The 19,661-nt window shown below is 39.4% G+C and overlaps 1 protein-coding gene across 1 annotated transcript in view; it reads right to left on the bottom strand.

Annotated features, from left to right (window-relative positions):
- LRRC1 (leucine rich repeat containing 1) overlaps positions 1-19,661 on the bottom strand; it is a 162,106-nt gene that overhangs the window by 90,017 nt on the left and 52,428 nt on the right. Inside the window, exon 2 of the mRNA XM_058306893.1 lies at positions 10,989-11,106. Within this exon, the coding sequence (XP_058162876.1) occupies positions 10,989-11,106 (118 nt within the window). The remainder of the gene's footprint in view (positions 1-10,988; positions 11,107-19,661) is intronic.

Genomic DNA, 19,661 nt, shown 5'->3' with positions numbered 1-19,661 from the left:
TAGGTTTTTATGCTATTGAATATCAACAGATCAGTGGCCGTCAATCATGTTAACCAATGCTTGGGGTTTATACATTTTTGTGCAGGTATGGAAGGGAAGCCTGGCCTTTTTGAATGTCCTAGACATAGGTCACTCACTGGAAGGTTGTGAGTTCCAGAGTGCATTGCGATCATATGTGTGTGTGTGTGTGTGTGTATTTACTAGGTTTGCAAGTAATCAGTGACAAAGCATACAATGCCAGCATTCAATGAAATGCCAGGTGTGGCAGAGGATGTTAGTGATCACCAGTAACCACGTTTCTCCTCTTCTTCTTGGGCAAGTTGCTAACTACATTTCCCAACTCCTTTCAGTACAGTTGTGGACATAAAATTGACCAACATGACATGGATGGAAATGCTGTACATCAATTCTTGGCATGACCCATAAAAATCTCTGCAGGGAGTCTAAGAGACAGATAAAGTAGATACAACCCCCAGGTATTGGTTCCTTTGAGGGCTAAAGAGGCCCATGGGTGCTATGGTCATGGCAGATGGGGTTCACTGCCATGTCAGATGGCCCTTCTTTGGAGCTGGTGTTTACGTGTGATGAATCTGGACTCAGATGGGATCTCTCTTCATAAGACTTTCATGCTACTGTGCTGGAGTTGTAGTTGGTGTCGGGATTTAAGATATATTTAGGGGATCTGAATCTCTGGACTGACAATGTGATAGCCAGGCCCTGAGCCTCAACAGACTCCAGCACATACAATCTGATTTATTGGACTCACCTCACTCAGCTAAGATGGAGTTGAAGAAGGACAACCACCACACCATGGAGCCTAGAGTGCCTACAACTGAAAGCGAGAGGATTGCATCCAGTATCCATGTGGAATCGGAGCCTCCTCTTGACATAGAGGTGCAATGGACACAACCAATCCAATGTCCACAGAGAAGAGGTGGCATTGGATTGGGAAAAGTGGACATGGTGGCTAATGGGTATGGGGAATGGCAGGAAGAGACGAGATGTGGAGGTGTCTTAGGGACTTGGAGCTGCCCTGGATGGTGCTTCAGGGGCAATCACCGGACATTGTAAATCCTCACAGGGCCCACTGGATGGAATGGGGGAGAGTATGGGCCATGATGTGGACCACTGACCATGAGGTGCAGAGGTGCCCAGAGACGTACTTACCAAATGCAATGGATATGTCATGATGATGGGAATGAGTGTTGCTGGGGGGGGGGGGGGGGGGGTTGAAGGTGTCCTCATATATATATTTTTTTAATGTAATATTTTTACAAAATCAATTAAAAAAAAAAAAACACCCACAACCTTCTTTTAAAAATGGAAGTTCTTCTTTTTGGAGTAATGAAACACTTCTAAAGATTTTTGTGGTGATGAACACACAACACTCTGATTATACTAAAAGTTATTGATTATACACTTTGGATAGATCATATAATACATGAATATATCTCAATAAAACTGCTTAATAAAGAATTGTGCAAGAATAGCCAGAAACAGCAGCTATATATAGCAGTGGAAGTATAGAGAGATCAAGAGGTGAAGAATTTTCTTCTTTGTCTGGTTTTTGTTTGTTATTATTATCATTGAAATAATGAAAATGTTCAAATGATGATTGAGGTGATGAATGAACAACTATGTGCTTATTCCAAATACCATTGATTATACACTTTGGGTGAATTATACGCTTTATTAATATGTGTCAATAAAATTGATGTGTTTAAAAAAAAAAATCTCTGCAGGTGCAATCCTCCATTTTCTTCTCTTCCCGCAAGTTGAAGGAAGATGTGGCATCACAGGGAGGATTAAGGATGGATCCTTGAATGACTGTACAGAGCCATATACTCTTACCAGGTGCCTGCTGATATCTCACTCCCACCCTGAACCCCCATCCACCCCACATATACACACTGGACTGTAAATTCAGCAGTAATAAAACTGCTCACTGTGTTGAGCCGCTGAGATTTTGGTGTGTTTTTTTTCTCCAAAAAACACAGTCTCCTGACTAATGCACAGAGCTTAGCAGAGTGATTAAGCGCCTGCTTTCCATGGTTCAATCTCCAGTACCTCCTTAAGAAAAAAAAAAAAAAAGGAATTACATGATAACTCATATAGTTTTAGTTCTTACATTACATATGGGGTGCTGTTTGATTTTTGATGAGTCTTAAAAATACTTGTCAGTGACACACAAGTACTGAAATATTTGCATTTTAGTGATACCGGTAACTCCATACTTGTACAAAAACATTTGAAAATAATTTCTAACAAATAACAATGACAACCCAGCTGAGGAATCTACTTATTCACTCCTCCAAATTTTCAAGGAAAGTATAAGAATTGTTCAAGACTGCCAGTGATTTCAATTCAAATTTTTTAAAAATGCATTACTATTCCTCTTTCAAGCCTCTTTTAAATCAGCTATTTTGAAAAATAGTTTGAGACAATAAGGAATGCTATATAATCATCACCCCAAAGCAAGAACAAAATAGCAACAACAAAAACCTTTTAGCAAATATTTATCTGTATGACCATATTTTTACAACAGGAGGCAACCAAACTAATTTACAGAAATAAATCAGGGACATAGTCTGACACAGGCATAGTTTTTCTATTCATAACCCTTGGTTTTAATTTAATTGTTAACAAAAGAGCCTCATGATTCTTATTATAACTTAGAGGAAGCCAATTATAAATTTGACTTATAAAATAGATTTATACCAATAAAATGCTATCTTTATTATTACTAAAGAAATGCTAGTGGCATTGGTGTGGAGAAAGTGGCCATGGTGGCTGCTGGGGGTAGGGAGTAGGAGGAAGAGATGTGATGTGGGGGCATTTTTGGGACTTGGAGTTGTCCTGGGCAGTGCTGCAGGGGCAGTTACTGGACACTGTATGTTCCCCATGGCCCACTGGGTGGACTGTGGGAGATTGTGGGCTATGATGTGGACCATTGACCATGAGGTGCAGCGGTGCTCAGAGATGTAGTCACCAAATGCAATGAATGTCTCATGATGATGGAGGAGGTTGTTGTTATGGGGAGTGGAGTGGGGTGAGGGAGGTGAGGGGTATATGGGGACCTCATATTTTTTGAATGTAACATTAAAAAATAAAGACAAAAAAAGAAATAAAATAAAATAAAATAAAAAAGAAATGCTATATTTCTCTATTTCACATACTATCCCACAGTGCCAGATATATTATAGATATTCAATAAATAATGAAAAGGTACATCTCAGGAAAAGGCTATACTGCTAAAAAGAAAATAGCTGAAAACCATTTGCCTAGATGTGCACATTCCTACCACACAGTGTCAAAGACCCGAAACATCTGGATCCCAGCCTGTTTCCAACCACCCTCGCTCCCTGAATACACTAACTATTGCTTCTGCCCTCAAAACCCCATGTGTGGCATCATGCCATTCCCACGGCTTAGAATCTTTAAGAAATTTCAAAGCAAAAGGCAGCTGCTCTTTAATATTTTTCCTGACAGCTTTCTCACACCTCTCTTCTTACCCCACAGCATTTTATTTCTACCATAGTATCAGTCATTATGTGTAGTTTCTCATATTTGTCGGTTGTGCCTATAGATTCAACTACTAAAGGATGAGAAAAATTCTGCAATCCTACACATTGTAGGGGCTCAATACATGTTACCTGGAGTAAAAACAACAATAATTATGGGCTACAGTTGATAACTATAAAGCATTTTTCTAAAAAGCCAGGGCCAAAAAATTTTTCAAATAAAATAATTCAGAATCATAGTTTTCATTATTGGCTTTGAACAGACATGTTAGTTAGACTGACATGTCTAAAGGAATTGTCCTGCATGACATTGCAATGATAGATACAGGCTATTATATATTTTTGTCATAATCATACAAAATTGCGCGGGACAGATTGTAAACTATAATCCATGGTTAGTGGCAATGCTTCAATATGTGTTCATCAATTGTAAAACATGCACCACACTAATGAAGGATGGCGTTAATGTGACAAAGTGTGGGAGAGGGAGGGGGTGGGACATACAGGAATCCTCTATTTTTTTATGTAACATTTATGTCATCTAAAGTTTCTTTAAAATAAATTTAAAAAGCTAATTTAAAATCAAATCAGTTCTGTATATACTCCTCAAACTGCAATTCTTAGTATTGCTCCTCAGTCCCTCTCTCCTTCTCAGCTTCTTTATTCCTTTCCGAGATCTGTCTTTTCTAGCCTAAAAGCTCAGAGCACTGTTTGCAGTGGTAGGACCAGTCTGTCACCATCCTGACAAAGAGATGCCAGCCACCGTTTGAAGAGTGCCTTCAGCTGCCTAGAGGCCCAGCATCACGGCTCAAGTCAGATTCGCATGACTAAGTAGGTGACCTCAAAATCAAAATGAAGCAATGTGGCCGCTCTTTTCCAAACCCATTTAGAACTGGAAACTGTCAACCCAATACACAAATAACTTTCCCAATTAAAGGGCAAACAGAAACTGTCATCCCACAAGCTGGGGTTTTGTTTCATTTCAGGAAAAATCACTGCATTATTTTCACTTCTGTAACTTAAGTCTCCTCTGTAAATCCACCATTGTTTTGGAAAGTTCAGTATCAAGCAAGAGCATAACATGTAAAGACTGAGTGAATGAATGGATTACGGAGGGAGGAGGCAGGGAGAAAGAGGAGGAGCTACAAGAAGACAAAAAGTTCAATGACTGAAGCACTTAGCAAACTAAATGAAGAGCCTGCCTAAAAATATATTTTCAGAAGGCGTTTTTCTCAAACGCAAGGTTATAGACTTAAAAAAAAAAAAAAAAGGAAGGAAGGAGAAAGAAGGGAGGGAGGGGGGAAGGAAGACAGTTATCTCTACTGAATACAGCCACAACTTTTCTGCAAAGAGCAGAGTAACATAAAGAAAAGGACTAATAGTCCATTCATTTACACATATGTTCTAGCAAAGCAAGCGGAAGGTGCGCAACCTAGTGGGAGCAACAAAGGACTCAATAAAAGGCAAAAAGTATAAAACAGGCTCACCAGGACGGCTCTGTCTGTAAAGTTAGCAATCCCAGGCTTTTGAGTTTAAAATGGCTTCTATACGTCTTCATTTAAACAGGGCTCCCTGGGCTTGGGGGGCAGAGTGGGGTAGGGGGTTGCAGCGGGAAAGAAAGCATAAAAGAAGTCCAATTTCTTTCCGCCTTGTACTTTAAAAACAATTACTATCTGTTATTAAAGTGTGATTTCTACCTTAACCCCTTCTTCTTAACAAAAGAGAAGGTTAAAAGGCAGAGAGAGGGCTCATGATAGGAAAGCAGTACCATTTGCCGATTGGATATTTATTGTCTAGCTCTCAACTGTCAGGTGGAGGAGCAAGCACGAGGGCAGACTTCCCTTTGCTGAAATATTTCAACAGCGACAGTGACAAGAAACTCACTTACTGTAATATTAAGTCCAGCCAATAAGGCAGCGTGCTAAACAGGGTGCTAAACTTGGACCTCGATAAGGCAGCAAGAAAGAACAATGGCTTGACTGTGACAAGTCTGGAAATCTGCACGGGTAAAAACTGCCTTTTGCCACACTTCTGGTGTGGGCGTAATACACTTGGATATATGTAACCATTACACGACAAAATTTTAAAAGGCTGACAGTTCATTAACCAGGTAGGAGGACTTCTAGGTATTCTGAAATTACTGTTTACCAGAAAGAGCTTTTTTCAGAACACTCAGAAGCACTAAGACTTGATGTTAGATAAGGTCATTTCAACAGGCTCCAAGATTGGTTTTAGATTTCATTAAAAATAAACCCACAGCAACAAACCACAGACACTTATTACCCGTTGGCTGAACAGAGGACAATTAAACCAATCATTTAATCAAAGTCTAGACTCTGGAAGAGAGTGGGATGATGACCCTGCTGGTAGATAGACTGTTGGTTTACTGTGAAGCAGTGTCCATGCCCTGGTGGTAATTTGTGCTAATACTATCTTCTGTTTGATTTCTTATTAACCCAAGTTTGCAAAACCATTTACAGGGTATGCAATCCCTGTCCATGCTTTTTCTTTATGCAATATCATTTGCCTCCTAAGAGAAATAAACTCATGACTTCTACAACATGGTATGCTAATACTAACAAGTGTTTCCTCAACTTCAGCCATCTTCACAATTTTTGCCATACTGGTATATCACCTTTATTATTTACCTCATCCTTTTGAATCAACATTTGAAATTTGAGTATGATTTATTTTAAAGAACACCATTTTAAAAAATATATCTAACATGAATAGAAAACTATTATCACTACCAGAAATAGAAGATGAATGTAAACAGTAAATACAATAAAGTGCTTATAAATTCTGCAGAAAGCAATCCAAAAGGAGTAAAATTGAAAAAAGAATAATTCTCATGATTCAATATTAATAACACTGTTTTACAGTACCACTTAAAATCATCTCCAGCAGGGCTGGTGGTATAAACCTTACACTTTGGGAAAAACTGAACTAAATGGATAATGATATAGTATGATGTAAGTCAAATTACATCATTGACTATAAAATTCAAATAACTAACCCTTGGGGCAGGATTCATGATACATTAAGAAAGTCTGCCCTAGATTCTTGGATAGCAAGATACTACGATGGGGTAATACCTTTCTCTCACATATCCACAGGTCATCTTCCTCAAACCGCTGAAGAATCAGTAAGAAACAGACTCAACGGAGTCCAGGCATTAAAGTGTGTGCCTTGCACCACAGAAGATTGCTTCAGACCTTAATTCTAAGCCCATTTGTGCTTTTTTGGACAAAATTTTAATAGCGTATTCAGATTACACACTCCAGTCATCCTTCAGTCTACATTCAGGAAAACACCTAGTTTCTTTTTTTGACACTTCCCTTGACTCAGTGTGTGTGTTCAAGCAGCAAGGCCGTATGGAGTGCCTGGTCCCTTCCTTCACTCAGGGCAGTGAAACGAGCCCCAGCGCCTCCAGGAGGGCCTGTCCAAAGTTAGAAACGGAGCCAGGGCTCAGACCCAGGGTCCCACTCTGCTGGTCACATTAAGGCATTTTAGTGACTAAACCACACGCGCTGTGCTAAGCCAAACCTCTCTGCTCAGAAAAAAATCCTCACAACCTATATAAATCCATAGCTGTTTTCCCTCTCCCTAAGCTCACCCTTTTCTCTAACAAACACACAATTCCCTTGACTTTATGCCTGAAATATCAGAACAAGGCCACAAAAGTCAGCAGTAGGAGGTCTTGGCAGTTCTTTTTTTGCCTAGGAAATAAGCCTGTAACAACGCCTCAGTTGCAGACTTTTTGGGAGAGAAACGGGAAGTTTGTCTTTTCTCCCTCAATTGAGCAAGGGAGCAGCAAGAAAGGTCTAATTCTGCTCCTGGACTCAAAGCTGCTTTAGTCAGCTCTAGCATCCTATCCTTCAAACAGAACTATCCTGAAGATGTCACACTTTCCACCTGGGAATGCGGGGGGGTGGCAGAGGCTGAGGGAATTTGTGCTCATAACCACAGGAAGCTGTCAAAGGAATGTTTGGAGCTGGCTTGTGGGTGGTAGCATGGATGACCTAGCCACTAGATCTGATCCATATGGGCCAGCAGGGTTGGCTTCTTAGCAAAATCTCAGGTTTCATCCCATATCTACTGCATTAGAATCTGCATTTTTAACAAAATCCTCAGGTAATTTGTTTCACATTCAAGTTTGAGAAGCACTGATCCGATGGACTTGAGGAGTGTGATACCAACGCCCTGCTCTCCTTCTCCATGGTCAAAGCAATGCTCTCTGGAAAATCAGGAATTGAGGAAGCAAATAAAAGCTCTAGCACAATAGTGTTCACCCCAGTTTATGGCCCTGCTATAACCCAGGAATTGGGCAAGGACTCAAAGGAACAGCCTCTGATCAGAGACGGGGCAGCCTCAACTGGGGCAATAAAGAACAGAGGCTCATACAGGTTTCTAGACACCAACCCCAAACCCGTAAAAATACCAGTTACACCTGAAGTAAGGGTTTTTCACACAGCCTCCCAAGCTGCAGGCTTTGTGACTTATTTTCTTTGCCTACTATTTTATTTTATTTACCTATTCAGTTGCCAAGGAAGTTCACAATAATGTGATTTTTATCTGCAAAAATATAAGAGAGGAAGCACGGTGAGATTTACCTGACCTGGAAATAGCCTAAGAGCCAGGTTCCTGCTAGTTACAGTCAAAGTGACCTTGTTCTGCTCTGTCATCTGTGCAGCTTTTTCACAACCTCAAAGAAAACCCTGAACCCACTTATCCTCCATGCTGTCCTCCCCTCATCCCCAATACCACTCCCCATCCCACCTTCATGCTCCCCAGCCAGAGCTCAGAGGAAGGAGTGATTAACTCCCTCTCAGCATTTCTGTAGCGCCTGATAAGAGAGTACCACCAAACTCTAACACCTACAGAAAGGAAGGCTGAAGAAAGAAAGAAAAAAAAAAAAGAGAGAAAAGAGTAGGTATCCCAAGGAGAAGATGCTTTTGTTTATTTTTGTTTTTGTTTTTTTGACATTGGCTTTGGTGAAAGCTAAGCTTCTTTTATCAATATGTTGGAAAGTAAAAATGGACACATGGCGAGAGGCATGTTGCCCTTCTGTCATGCTATGTTAGAAAAGAATAGCTTGGGGAGCAGGTGTAGCTCAAATGATTGAGCACCTGCTTCCCATGTATGAGGTCCCACATTCAATTCCTGATGCCTCCTAAAAACAGACAAACAAAAAACTCAACTCTCCTTGGGGAACAGATGCAGCTCAGTTTGGGCGCACCAGGTTCCCACGTATGAGGTCCTGGGTTCAATCCTGGTACCTCCTAAAAACATATATATATATATATATAGCTTGATGTGGGGCCTTGTGAAATCGGCAGCTGACAATGCAGACTTCCTACAGAACAGACCATCCCATTGCAGTTAATAATGGAACTAGAAACTTTCAAGCTTATGTTTTCCCTCCTTTCAAATAATTAAAATCAAAACTTCCCTTTCTCAGCTACCTCTGGGCCTCTGCTTCTTTTCCTTTCTAATGCCGATTTCAAAACTGCTATTTTATTTCTTCAGATTTTGTAATTCTATGTCATTGTTTCTTTGCAGAGGTTAATAGCCAGTCACTCTTTTATTCACACAATTGCTAAAACAACGAAGATTAGTTTCAATTACGTCTACCTTAGATAAGAACTACACAGGACAGCCTTATAGGCAAGTCTGGCCAGGCCAGCCTCAATGCCTGCCCCATCCAGTCTATAAAAAGCTGTCCATCAATAACTTCTGTGCTGAAGGGCAGAGCCATGCTCTTTGAATTGCTTGCCAACTTTTAGAGTGGCCAGCAACATGTGGCATATAGTCTATGGTTGGCATCAAAACAGGAGTTGGGTCAATCATTCTTCATTTAGAAGTGAGCCATGGCCAAAAAGATGTTGCATAGGAGGGGCAGAAGTCATTAAGAACATAGAGTTCATAACAAGTTGAGTTTGTAGAGGCCACCAAAGGCCGAAAGAATAGGATCAGTGGGGAGGGAAAAATAGGGCACCCACGATGAGAGAGGCAGATATGTTCTAAGACAGAGGCCATAAAATCCCCAAGATGGTCTCAAATGCAAAACCACGCCAAGGTTTTTGGAATGTTCAGTTCCACCCTCATCCTTACCATCAAATCCCCCTTACCAATCTGGGTACCAACCTCAACACTATCATCACTACCACCAAAAATAAAGTTAACTGTTTCCGAGGACCTTCAAGGCAATAAATCATCCTCATGAAAAGTGAAATTAGGCCCTATGTCAAGAAGATATAGTTTGACCTAAAGAGAGTTTCCAGTGTATGAGATCCTACAGATGCCAGACCAATTTAAAATCTGTTAAAAATGAAAGAAAAAAATTTTTTTTTGTTATGCATGATTTCAATCAAGTCCTGATTATCGTTCCTATACTATAACAATAAGCCACAGAGGCATGCTGCTATTTGGGCCCTGAGGTTTCTGTGGAAGACATTAAATTGAAAGACCCAGACCTGAAGTTCATTGAAAAGACACGTAAGGTTTTTGTAGGGAAAGCAAAAACGAAACAGAAAATAAAACAAGAATGCAAAATGGGAGAAATAAAAGGAATATCCTTTTAATAAATAATTTAGACTATATTTGGGTCTATCTCAAGGAAATTACACCAAAGTTCTTGCAAGAATTGAATCTCATCACTAAAAGACAGAACCACTGGGACCTGCCACTTTCAATAAAGTAATGAATCAAATATGTTATAACAAGCAGGGGTACTAGCCCACTCAGAGAAAGCACTAGGGCTATAAAACACAGGGTTAAAACCAGAGTACCCATTAGAAATGGAAAGGATAAACAAGATGCAATGTTTCAACAACAACAACAAAGGAGAAGAAATATAATAACGAAATCTGCAAATCAAAATAAACTCAAAATATACCATACAAACCCATATGGGCAGAACCTACTGACCTAATTCAAAATGAATTAAAATGATAGAACATGCCTGAACTGGAGGCAGGTTTGTTCCCTTAAGGAGAGAGATTCTCACAAGAGCAGGCCAGGCAACTCAACTACCACTAAGAGAAACCCTATCTTCCCCAGGGTGGGCATCTCCTAGTTTCATTAGCATCCATGCACTGGTACAAATAACCATACCACCGGGCCTCAATTTCTTGTTCAGTAAATGAAGGGGCCAGACTAAATGGCTTCTCAACCCAGCACTAGCCCTGTGAATCAGAATGAGCCTAGTTTCAAAAAGTTACCTTTTAAAAATTATGTTGTAAATATTTTTTTGGTATATTTCTATAAGTTGATTTAACTACTAAAAATTGTTTCTCCCCCCCCCAAATTTTAATAAAGTATTAATTTCACCCCCAAATTTATGCATAGCTTTCCCATAACCATCAGGCAAAGCACTCTAATAACATTTACCCAGCAATATTTACTGAAATTGTTCCCAGTGTCAGAAGAGACAAATTGACAATGCAAGTATTATCGTTTTCTTACCATTTCGAGACACATCAAGTTCCACCAGCTGCATGAAGTTTGCTATTTCTGGAGGGAGCCGCTGAATTTCATTATCACTAAGCCCAAGCTTTCGTAATTTGACTAGATGGAAAAATTGCTGAAAGACAAAATAGTTTCACATAGGTCTCACATCACTTGAAATATAAACATCTGATCAAAATGAAATGGAAAACAGTATGTCTTTTAAAAATTAAAAAGGACTGTACCAATGTCGATTTCCTGGTTTTGATCTAGAACTAGTCACTGCCATGTAAGATGTTACAAAGGACCTGTCTGCACTATTTTTGCTACTTCCGGTAAAGGTACATTTTAAAAATAGAAGGTTTTAGTAAATTAATGGGACAATTCAGTGAGTATGGTAATTGCTCCTTTAAACTATCCAGTAGGGGATCATACTTTCTACTTATGAAAATTGATGTTAACTCTTCAATGTTAAATAAATATGTGAGATATTAGAATAAAATGTTTTAAAGGACATTTTTAAAGGAATTTTTGTGCATCAGAAAAATACAACGTCCCATAAATGTGTGGAAGAGAAAAAATTATTTTTGACCAATCTAAGAAGAGTCTGCACTGGATACTACCATACATTCATGGCAGATTGTGCATGTGATTTTCTTCCCACATCTGTACTAAAATGATATTAAAGGAATTTATAGAGAGATAGCTATAGATATAACAATATGAAACACACCTATGAAGACAATTAAAAATTTGAGGGGACAAGCAAACAAAATATTACACAAATCCTTGAAGCTATAAAAACAAATGGACACGGGTAGCTGAAGAATCAAAAGGAAGCTGAAACCTAAGTCTGTAAGGGTAAGCAGCCAATTAAAAATCATCTCTGAAGAGAGGAGAACTGGTTGAAAACTTATCTAAAGAACAGTTTCATGCCCATATCCTCTTCTGTGCCATGCACTGCCTGGCAAAAGTCTAGAAATTTCCTCTCTAAAAGGGTTGATCCAGAGAAGCTCTGGACTCTAAGAATGGCTAAGCACAGCTGGGAACTGGGGTGAAGCACCCTACTAAAAATAGGGAGACTGAGTCAAAGTCTCAATAGTGAGATCCCACCACCCTGCTCCCTGTAGCCAGGCTCCCCAAGCACCAACAAATACCAAAACCCTTGTTTTTACCCCAAGTGCCTCCATTTTAAATTTAAACAGAGCTAAAGTTCTCCAGACGCTTGAGGAAAGCTCCTTATATACACACGTATGCGCACACACACACCTCAGAAGAAATAAATAAAATGCAGGGAATAGGAAAAAACTTCAACCACAAAAATATAATTATTACCCTCAAAGAAATAAGAGAAGACGAAGGAAGCAACATGTCATAAAAAGCAAAATTCAAATAAGCCTCTAGAAATTAAAAACCAATGAAAGAGATTCCAACAAAAGAGGCAAAAAAATGATGTTAACAAAATCCCTCAAAAGAGGGAATAAAAAGACAAAGAGATGGAAAAATGGGGAGGGAGGGGAGTTAGGAAAATTATTGTCTAGTCCACACAGCATTACATCCAACTAATAGGGATTCCAAAGAAAGAATACAAAAAACACAGGGACTGCAGAACATACATTCCCAGGATGAAAGGACCAAATGGCCAATAAAATAAATGAAAAAAGGAACATACCAAGGCAGATTATAAAATTTCAGAACTGTGAAAATAAAGAGATGCTAAAAGCTTCCAGATGGGGTGAGGGGGAGAAAAGGTCAAGATGAACTGGGAATGAGAGTGGCACTGGAATCAAGAGCAGTCTTGAAAGTAAAATGTGACACTGCAATGCTTTCAAAATTCTAAGAAAACATTTCCAACCTGAGATTATGTATCCAGCCAAACTACCAATCAAGTATGATGATGGAATAAAGATATTTTCAAACACATAAGGTCTCAGAAAACTTCCTTGCACCTTTCTCAAGAATCCATCAAAATGGGGAAATAATTTAAAAAGGGGGAGGGAGTGGGTAGAGCTCAGTGATTGAGTGCCCACTTCCCACAGTAGGGGGTCTCAGGTTCAATCCCCAGTACCTCCTAAAAGGAAAAAAAAATGTAGGGGGTGGATCTGGGGTCCAGAAGCAGAGCATCAATAAAACCAAGAGAGACAAAAGATAAAGGAAATCCCCAAAATAAATAGTGAAGGGAATTCTAATATGTCAGCCTACCAGCAGGTCATGAGATAAACAGTCCACACTGCAACAAGAACATGAAAGTTCCCAAGAGGGAAGTTTTCGGGGGAGATTTATCTGATATGTTTACAAGTACCAAGAGATTTACAACCCTGTCAGAATGTTTAGTGATAAATTAGAACAAGGAACAGAGAAGACAAAGCAAGCAACAAAAGGGAGGGAATTATTAATGCCAGGAAAAATATGAAGTGTAAGAAGATATAATCATAATATTAAATGCAAGACTTGGTTATGAACAATAATTACAGTCACAATAGTATAAAACCAATACATTGATAAATAAAATTTTATGCTATGTACTACATGTGTATGAGCTAAACATCATCTTCCATAGGAAGGAAATCACAGATGACTGTAAAGTGAAAAAAAAAAAAAATCAAGCTGTAAACAGGTCATCCAACAATATGGAGGAAAAGACCAATAAAACAAAGAGCTGGAGTTTCTCAAGAAACAGAAACTGGAATGAGGAAGAGGAGGGCAAGATGCTGCTGTTTTTCACTGTCACACTATGCAGCTTATTGGTTTTATTTGCACACATTACCGTAATAAAAATAGAAATTAAGTTCACAAAAGAAAAAGTACCTACTAAGATTAAATGATGTTCCAAATGATAATTTTGTAGGGCTAACATTTAAGTCTGTATCTTTTATTTATTTATTTAATTTTTGGGGAGGTACCAGAGACTGAAGCCAGGACCTCACACATGGGAAGCAGGCGTTCAACCACTGAGCTACATCTACTCCCCAATGAGAGCTGTTTTTCTTTTTCTTTTTCATTTGTTTGTTAGTTGTGTTTTTAGGAGTACTGGGATCAAACCCAGGACCTTGTACATGGAAAGCAGGTGCTCAACCACTTGAGCTGCATCACTCCCTTATACATTTTTCAATTAGTAAAGGGGAATATAATCATACAAGAAGAAACATAATGGTAAAAAAAATAAAAATGGAAAATAAACAGTCATACAAATGAAAATAATAATAACGTATTACGTTGGGCTTCGGAAATTAGAGGGAATTTAATGGTATTACCTGGGATAGGATAAACTGCAGTTAAAACAGGCACAATCACACATTGCTAGTGACAGGGTAAGTGTCATTGCCTTTTGGAAAGGAAATTGTAACACTAAAAAGTTTTCAAATCCACTGACATACTAATGATACTTCTCAGCACCTGTCCTAGTAATATAATTAAAGATAAGAAAAATAAGCTATAATAAAATGTTGCTATCAGCAATCACAACATTACCAGTAAAAATAAAAAAACTAGAAAAGTACATGTCAAATAAGGGAAAAGTGTGATTAAATAGTTAAATATGAAGCAAACAATAAAGATAATTATTATAAAGACCACAGAACTTGGAAAAAAGTTTACAAAACTGAAAAAGAACCCAAAATTGTAGGTACACTATATAAAAAAGTGTGTGTTCATGTAGATAGACAGGAAGGGAAAATAGGAAAAACACAGCTGTATTAGGTAGTAAGAACAGACAAGATCAACTTTTTAAAATTACTCTTTTTTAACAAAAAGGAAAGGTATTTTAAAATAAAATAATGTACTATGAATCTTGCAAATGAGTACTACCAATTAGCTATAGATGATAATGAACAAAGTGCTCAACAAAAGGACTAATCCTTTGGGTTTCTTTAATCATGAAGTTGAAGATTAAATTCTTAAGGAAAGGTATTGAAATTTCTTTACGCTGGTTGTACGAAAGCATTAGCTAACACAAAGCCATTCAAAAGAGTCACATATTGAGCTTTTGCCAATTGTTCAAAGAGTCTGACAGTTTCATAATACATCAATGTGTTTACTCAAGCATGAAAAGCTTACTTTGTTTTCCAGGAAAGGCATAATAGCAAAAGCACAAAAACCATCACCAATTCCATACATTCAGAGACCATTCTGAAATAATATAAGAAATAAATCAATAACATACTTAGATCTACAGTGAATAATAAGTTAGTTTTTATGTCTGTGGAAATGATAATAACCTACAAATCCTTACCTTCAGCAGAAATTACAAAAGCCAGCAAATTTAGTTTTGTTCTGCATATTAAAAACATTCTCAAATAAAGCCTGTCACATATATTACTTAATTCAACTTGGGAAACACTTACTGGATGTAAAAACAACTGTATTTGACATGATTCTAAGAAAACATGAATTCCTCAGCCCTTCTCTAATGATCCCAATTAGATCTTTAAACGCTTTAAATTGCTTTCTTACCATGCCACTAACACTTTATTAAATCCTCAGACTCGACCTCTCCAGGTAGTTAGAGTAAAACCTAAATAAATCGTAGGAACACTTTATTGAATCCGCAAAGACTCTCGACCTCTCCAGGTAGTTAGAGTAAAACCTAAACAAACCATACGTACTTCTTCCTTCCCTTTGGCATCAGCCAGGGCTCATGAAGAACAATCTTGTAACTGTCTTGGCAGGGTGCCCCCGGGTAGAGCAACCACGTGCGGGAACACACAGACACCATTCTTCACCTCTGCCGTGTTTGATTATAGCACACTGGCCCACTGAGAGTACATTTTGTACAATTACATGCAAAGAAACCCAACTGCTTTGGCCTGTTGTGTTACACCACAGAGTCTTCTTATAGCCACCCTATTGTTTTAGTAGATAGTATTTAATTTGGCGGAACAAAATGTTTTTTTCATTCTCCATTTCTGACAAGATTCTTTTTCCTTTTCTTTGGGTAGAGTGTAGTACCTTCCTTCTTCTTAGGAAGGGACGAGAAAATCTCAGTCCAATAAGAGCCGCACCCTTTTTATTACTATGTGGCCAAAGATTAACCAATTATCCCCCAGTTACCCAAAATTCCTCCATCATAATGTAAAGGAAACATAAAGGGAAAAAAACAACAACAACATGGTTACAGATTTCCCTGGAAAACAATATAGTAAAGCAGGTTATAAACCCCTGAAAAATTGTTTGACTGTGAAATACGACAAGAGCACATTTACTCACAGATTACCCTTCTGGAGGCATTCTTACCCTCCAGCTAAATGCTGGCCCCTTTTAACCCTACTTAGCCCACAGCACATCCTTTCTCCTGTCCCCATTGACCTGGACTGCCTTTTTGGTCAACCTGTAAAGATAGAGTAAACCAATGGTTCTAATTGCAAGGTAAGACTGACACAATACAGTATATGTCCACTTATATCATCTGGCATTGTTCTTTGCCATGAGACTTGCAAGAAGTGACTGTGACCTCATAAGCCAGAAACTTTACTCCTAAGGTATATACCTTTAAGAAAACAAAAACCTCATGCATATATATATAAAGGAATACATATAAAAGAAAGTGTTTAACAGAATTTTAATAACCCAAAACTGTAAATAACTCAAATACCAATCAATAGTAGGCTGAAAGCAGATCTGATAGTCTATTCTTAACAATGAAATTCTATACAGCAATGAAAATGAAAGCTTACTATAAGGCACAGTATGGATGATCTTAAAAATTATGCTGAGGGAAGTGGATGTGGCTCAAGGGATTAGGCTTCTGCCTACCACATGGGAGGTCCGGGATTTGGTTCCCGATGCCTCCTGGAGAAGGCAAGCAGGCATGGAGAGCTGACACAACAAGAGAGACACAAAGAGGAAAGATAATGAGAGCTATAACAAACCAGGGAGCTGAGGTGGCTCAAGTGATTGAGTGCCTCTCTTCTACATGGAAGGTCCCGGGTTTGGTTCCTGGTGCTTCCTAAAGAGAAGAGATGAGACAGCAACCACAAACAAGGTGGGGGGGGGGGGGGCGATAAATAAATCTTAAAAAAAAAATTATATTGAGCAAATGAAGCCAGGCACAAGAGAATATATACTATATCATCCCATTATGATGAAAAAACAGCCAAACTAATTTGATTTAGAGATACATACAGAGATGGCAAAAAACTATAAACAAGAGCAAAGACATGATTACTCTAGAATCAGTTAGTGGTTATCACTAGGTGCAAGGGAATGGATTCTATCAGTAAGAGCATGCAATGGGCTTTTGGAGTATAGCAATGTTCAACTTCTTAACCTGAGTGGTAAAGACAAGCGTTTACTTAATAATATTTTAAAGGTATACATTATGTTTTATACACTTTTCTACAGATGTGTATTATTCCATAATACAAGTGACTTATTCTACCTATTAACCAGGAAGGAAAATATCAGACAATTAGCACAAAGGATATTAAGTTCTATTATACATCACAGTTAATGATAATGGGAAAGCAATGGCATTATCTCTGCAGGAAGAGAAGAACAAGGAGGAGGAAGAGAAGTAACCATAGTGACTGAAGCAACACCTATATCAGCAACAATGATACAGCAGTTAAACTTTATTAAGAATTCTCAATGCTTGGCAATGAATTAAAGATTTACATGGATTACATGCTTTAATCATCTCAACTTTGCTGATCAATGCTGATCAATGCTGACATCTATTTGTATGCTGCGAAACAAACCACTCCAAATTTAGTGATTCAAAAACAATGTCTTCCTTATTTTGTTGTTTTAAATTTCTCACAATTGTATGGCTTAGCTGGGCAGTTCCTCTGCTGCTTTCACTTAGGCTTACCAATGCCACTACATTTATCTAGAGGACCTGGTGAGCTGGAAAATTCATGCCTCACTCATGTGTCTGATAGATTATGCCAGCTGTCAGCTCTAGCACCTCTCTTCTCAACGAGGCCTCTTGTCTTCCATTTGCCTAGAATGGCTTCCTTACATGGAGTTCTCCACACAGTATTCAAAAAGCACAAAAGCAGAGAGACTTCCAGGAAGATGGAGGATAAGAAAGATGGAGGGGAAGTGGACTTGGCCCGTGGTTAGGGCGTCCGTCTACCACACGGGAGATCGTCTACCACATGGGAGATCCGCGGTTCAAACCCCAGGCCTCCTTGACCCGTGTGGAGCTGGCCCACGCACAGTGCTGCTGATGTGTGCAAGGAGTGCCCTGCCACACAGGGGTGCCCCCTGCGTAGAGGAGCCCCACGCGCAAGGAGTGCACCCTGTAAGGAGAGCCGCCCAGCACGAAAGAAGTGCAGTCTGCCCAGGAATGGCGCCACACACATGGAGAGCTGACACAACAAGATGACGCAACAAAAAGAAACACAGATTCCCGTGCCGCTGACAACAACAGAAGTGGACAAAAAGAAGAACACGCAGCAAATGGACAGAGAGAACAGACAACTGGGGCGGGAGTTGGTGGGGGGGAAGGGGAGAGAAAGAAAGAAAATAAATCTTCAAAAAAAAAAAGAAAGAAAGATGGAGGGATCACTTCTCTCCCAGAAAGAATAGCTAGAGGACAGGCAGAGGCTGCCTGTAAGGTTTCTCTGGGGCTCAGGACACCAGGGGAAGGCAAGATACTACCCAGAAGAAAGAAGGCAAAGGAAAGGACTCTCTGCTGGCTGAAAAATTCAATGAGGAGAGCTGCAAAAGCAGCAGCAGGCGCCTGACCTACAGAGCAAATAGTACTCTGTGGACTGCAGCAGCTGTGGACTGCAGTGACTTCAGACTGAGGTGGTTGCAGGGGTCCTTTTCTCCAAGAAAGGGGAGACAGAGGGACAGCTAACTTGTGGCCAGCTAACTTGGTCTGCTGCACCGGACAGGACTCACACTTCCAGGCTGGGGGGCAGGCCACAACACTGTTTGACCAGAGAGCCCCCAAGGAGCTAAAGATAACTTACATTCTCAAATACCCTCCCTACTGGCCCAGGTTGGCTGCTGAAGAGGCACAGGGAGGGAGAGTGTGGCCAGCCAAGGGTAGAGAACAGCCAGAGAAAGTTTGTTTGTGAGGCCTGGCCAGCTCTAAGGACATTGCTTCTGCACAGCCCACCAGACTGAGGAGTTACCTGAATGCATTCCTACTAACACCTGGGAACTGAGCAGAGAGGTCTGCCCAGGAGCGCCATCTGCTAGCCAGAACAGAAAAGTGCATGAAAAAGAAAAAAATAATGAATGAACAAACAAATAAATAGAGGCAAGCAAGTGCCTTTACTACCACCTTCCCAAGGGCCTTGAAAACTGAACTGCACACCATTATTGGGTGCTTAGCCCTGATTTGAGCAGGTAAACACAGGAAAGCCTCAATATCTAGAACAAGTTGAACCGAGAGAAAGAACTGTCGTACCACACAGCTACCTAACAGTAAATGCCTAGGCAAGAGAGAGAAACAACAGCAAAGTAAACTCAGCATCAGACTCAGATGCCTATTCATCAGGGAAAAATTACAATCCATAAAAAGAAAAGGAAGATATGACTCAGGCAAAGGAACAAATCAAACCACTAGATGAGACATGGGACTTGAAACAGCTAATCATTGATGTTCATACAAATCTTCTGAATCATTTCATGGAGTTGAAGGACATATGGCTAAGGAAATGAGACAGTAAGAAGACATTGAGTGAGCATGAAGAAAAATTTGAAATCTTGGATAGAAAAATAACAGAGCTTATAGGA

Source organism: Dasypus novemcinctus, chromosome 11 (genome assembly GCF_030445035.2).
Source record: "Dasypus novemcinctus isolate mDasNov1 chromosome 11, mDasNov1.1.hap2, whole genome shotgun sequence".
Lineage (NCBI taxonomy): Eukaryota > Metazoa > Chordata > Mammalia > Cingulata > Dasypodidae > Dasypus > Dasypus novemcinctus.
This window is presented reverse-complemented; position numbering and strand designations above follow the sequence as displayed.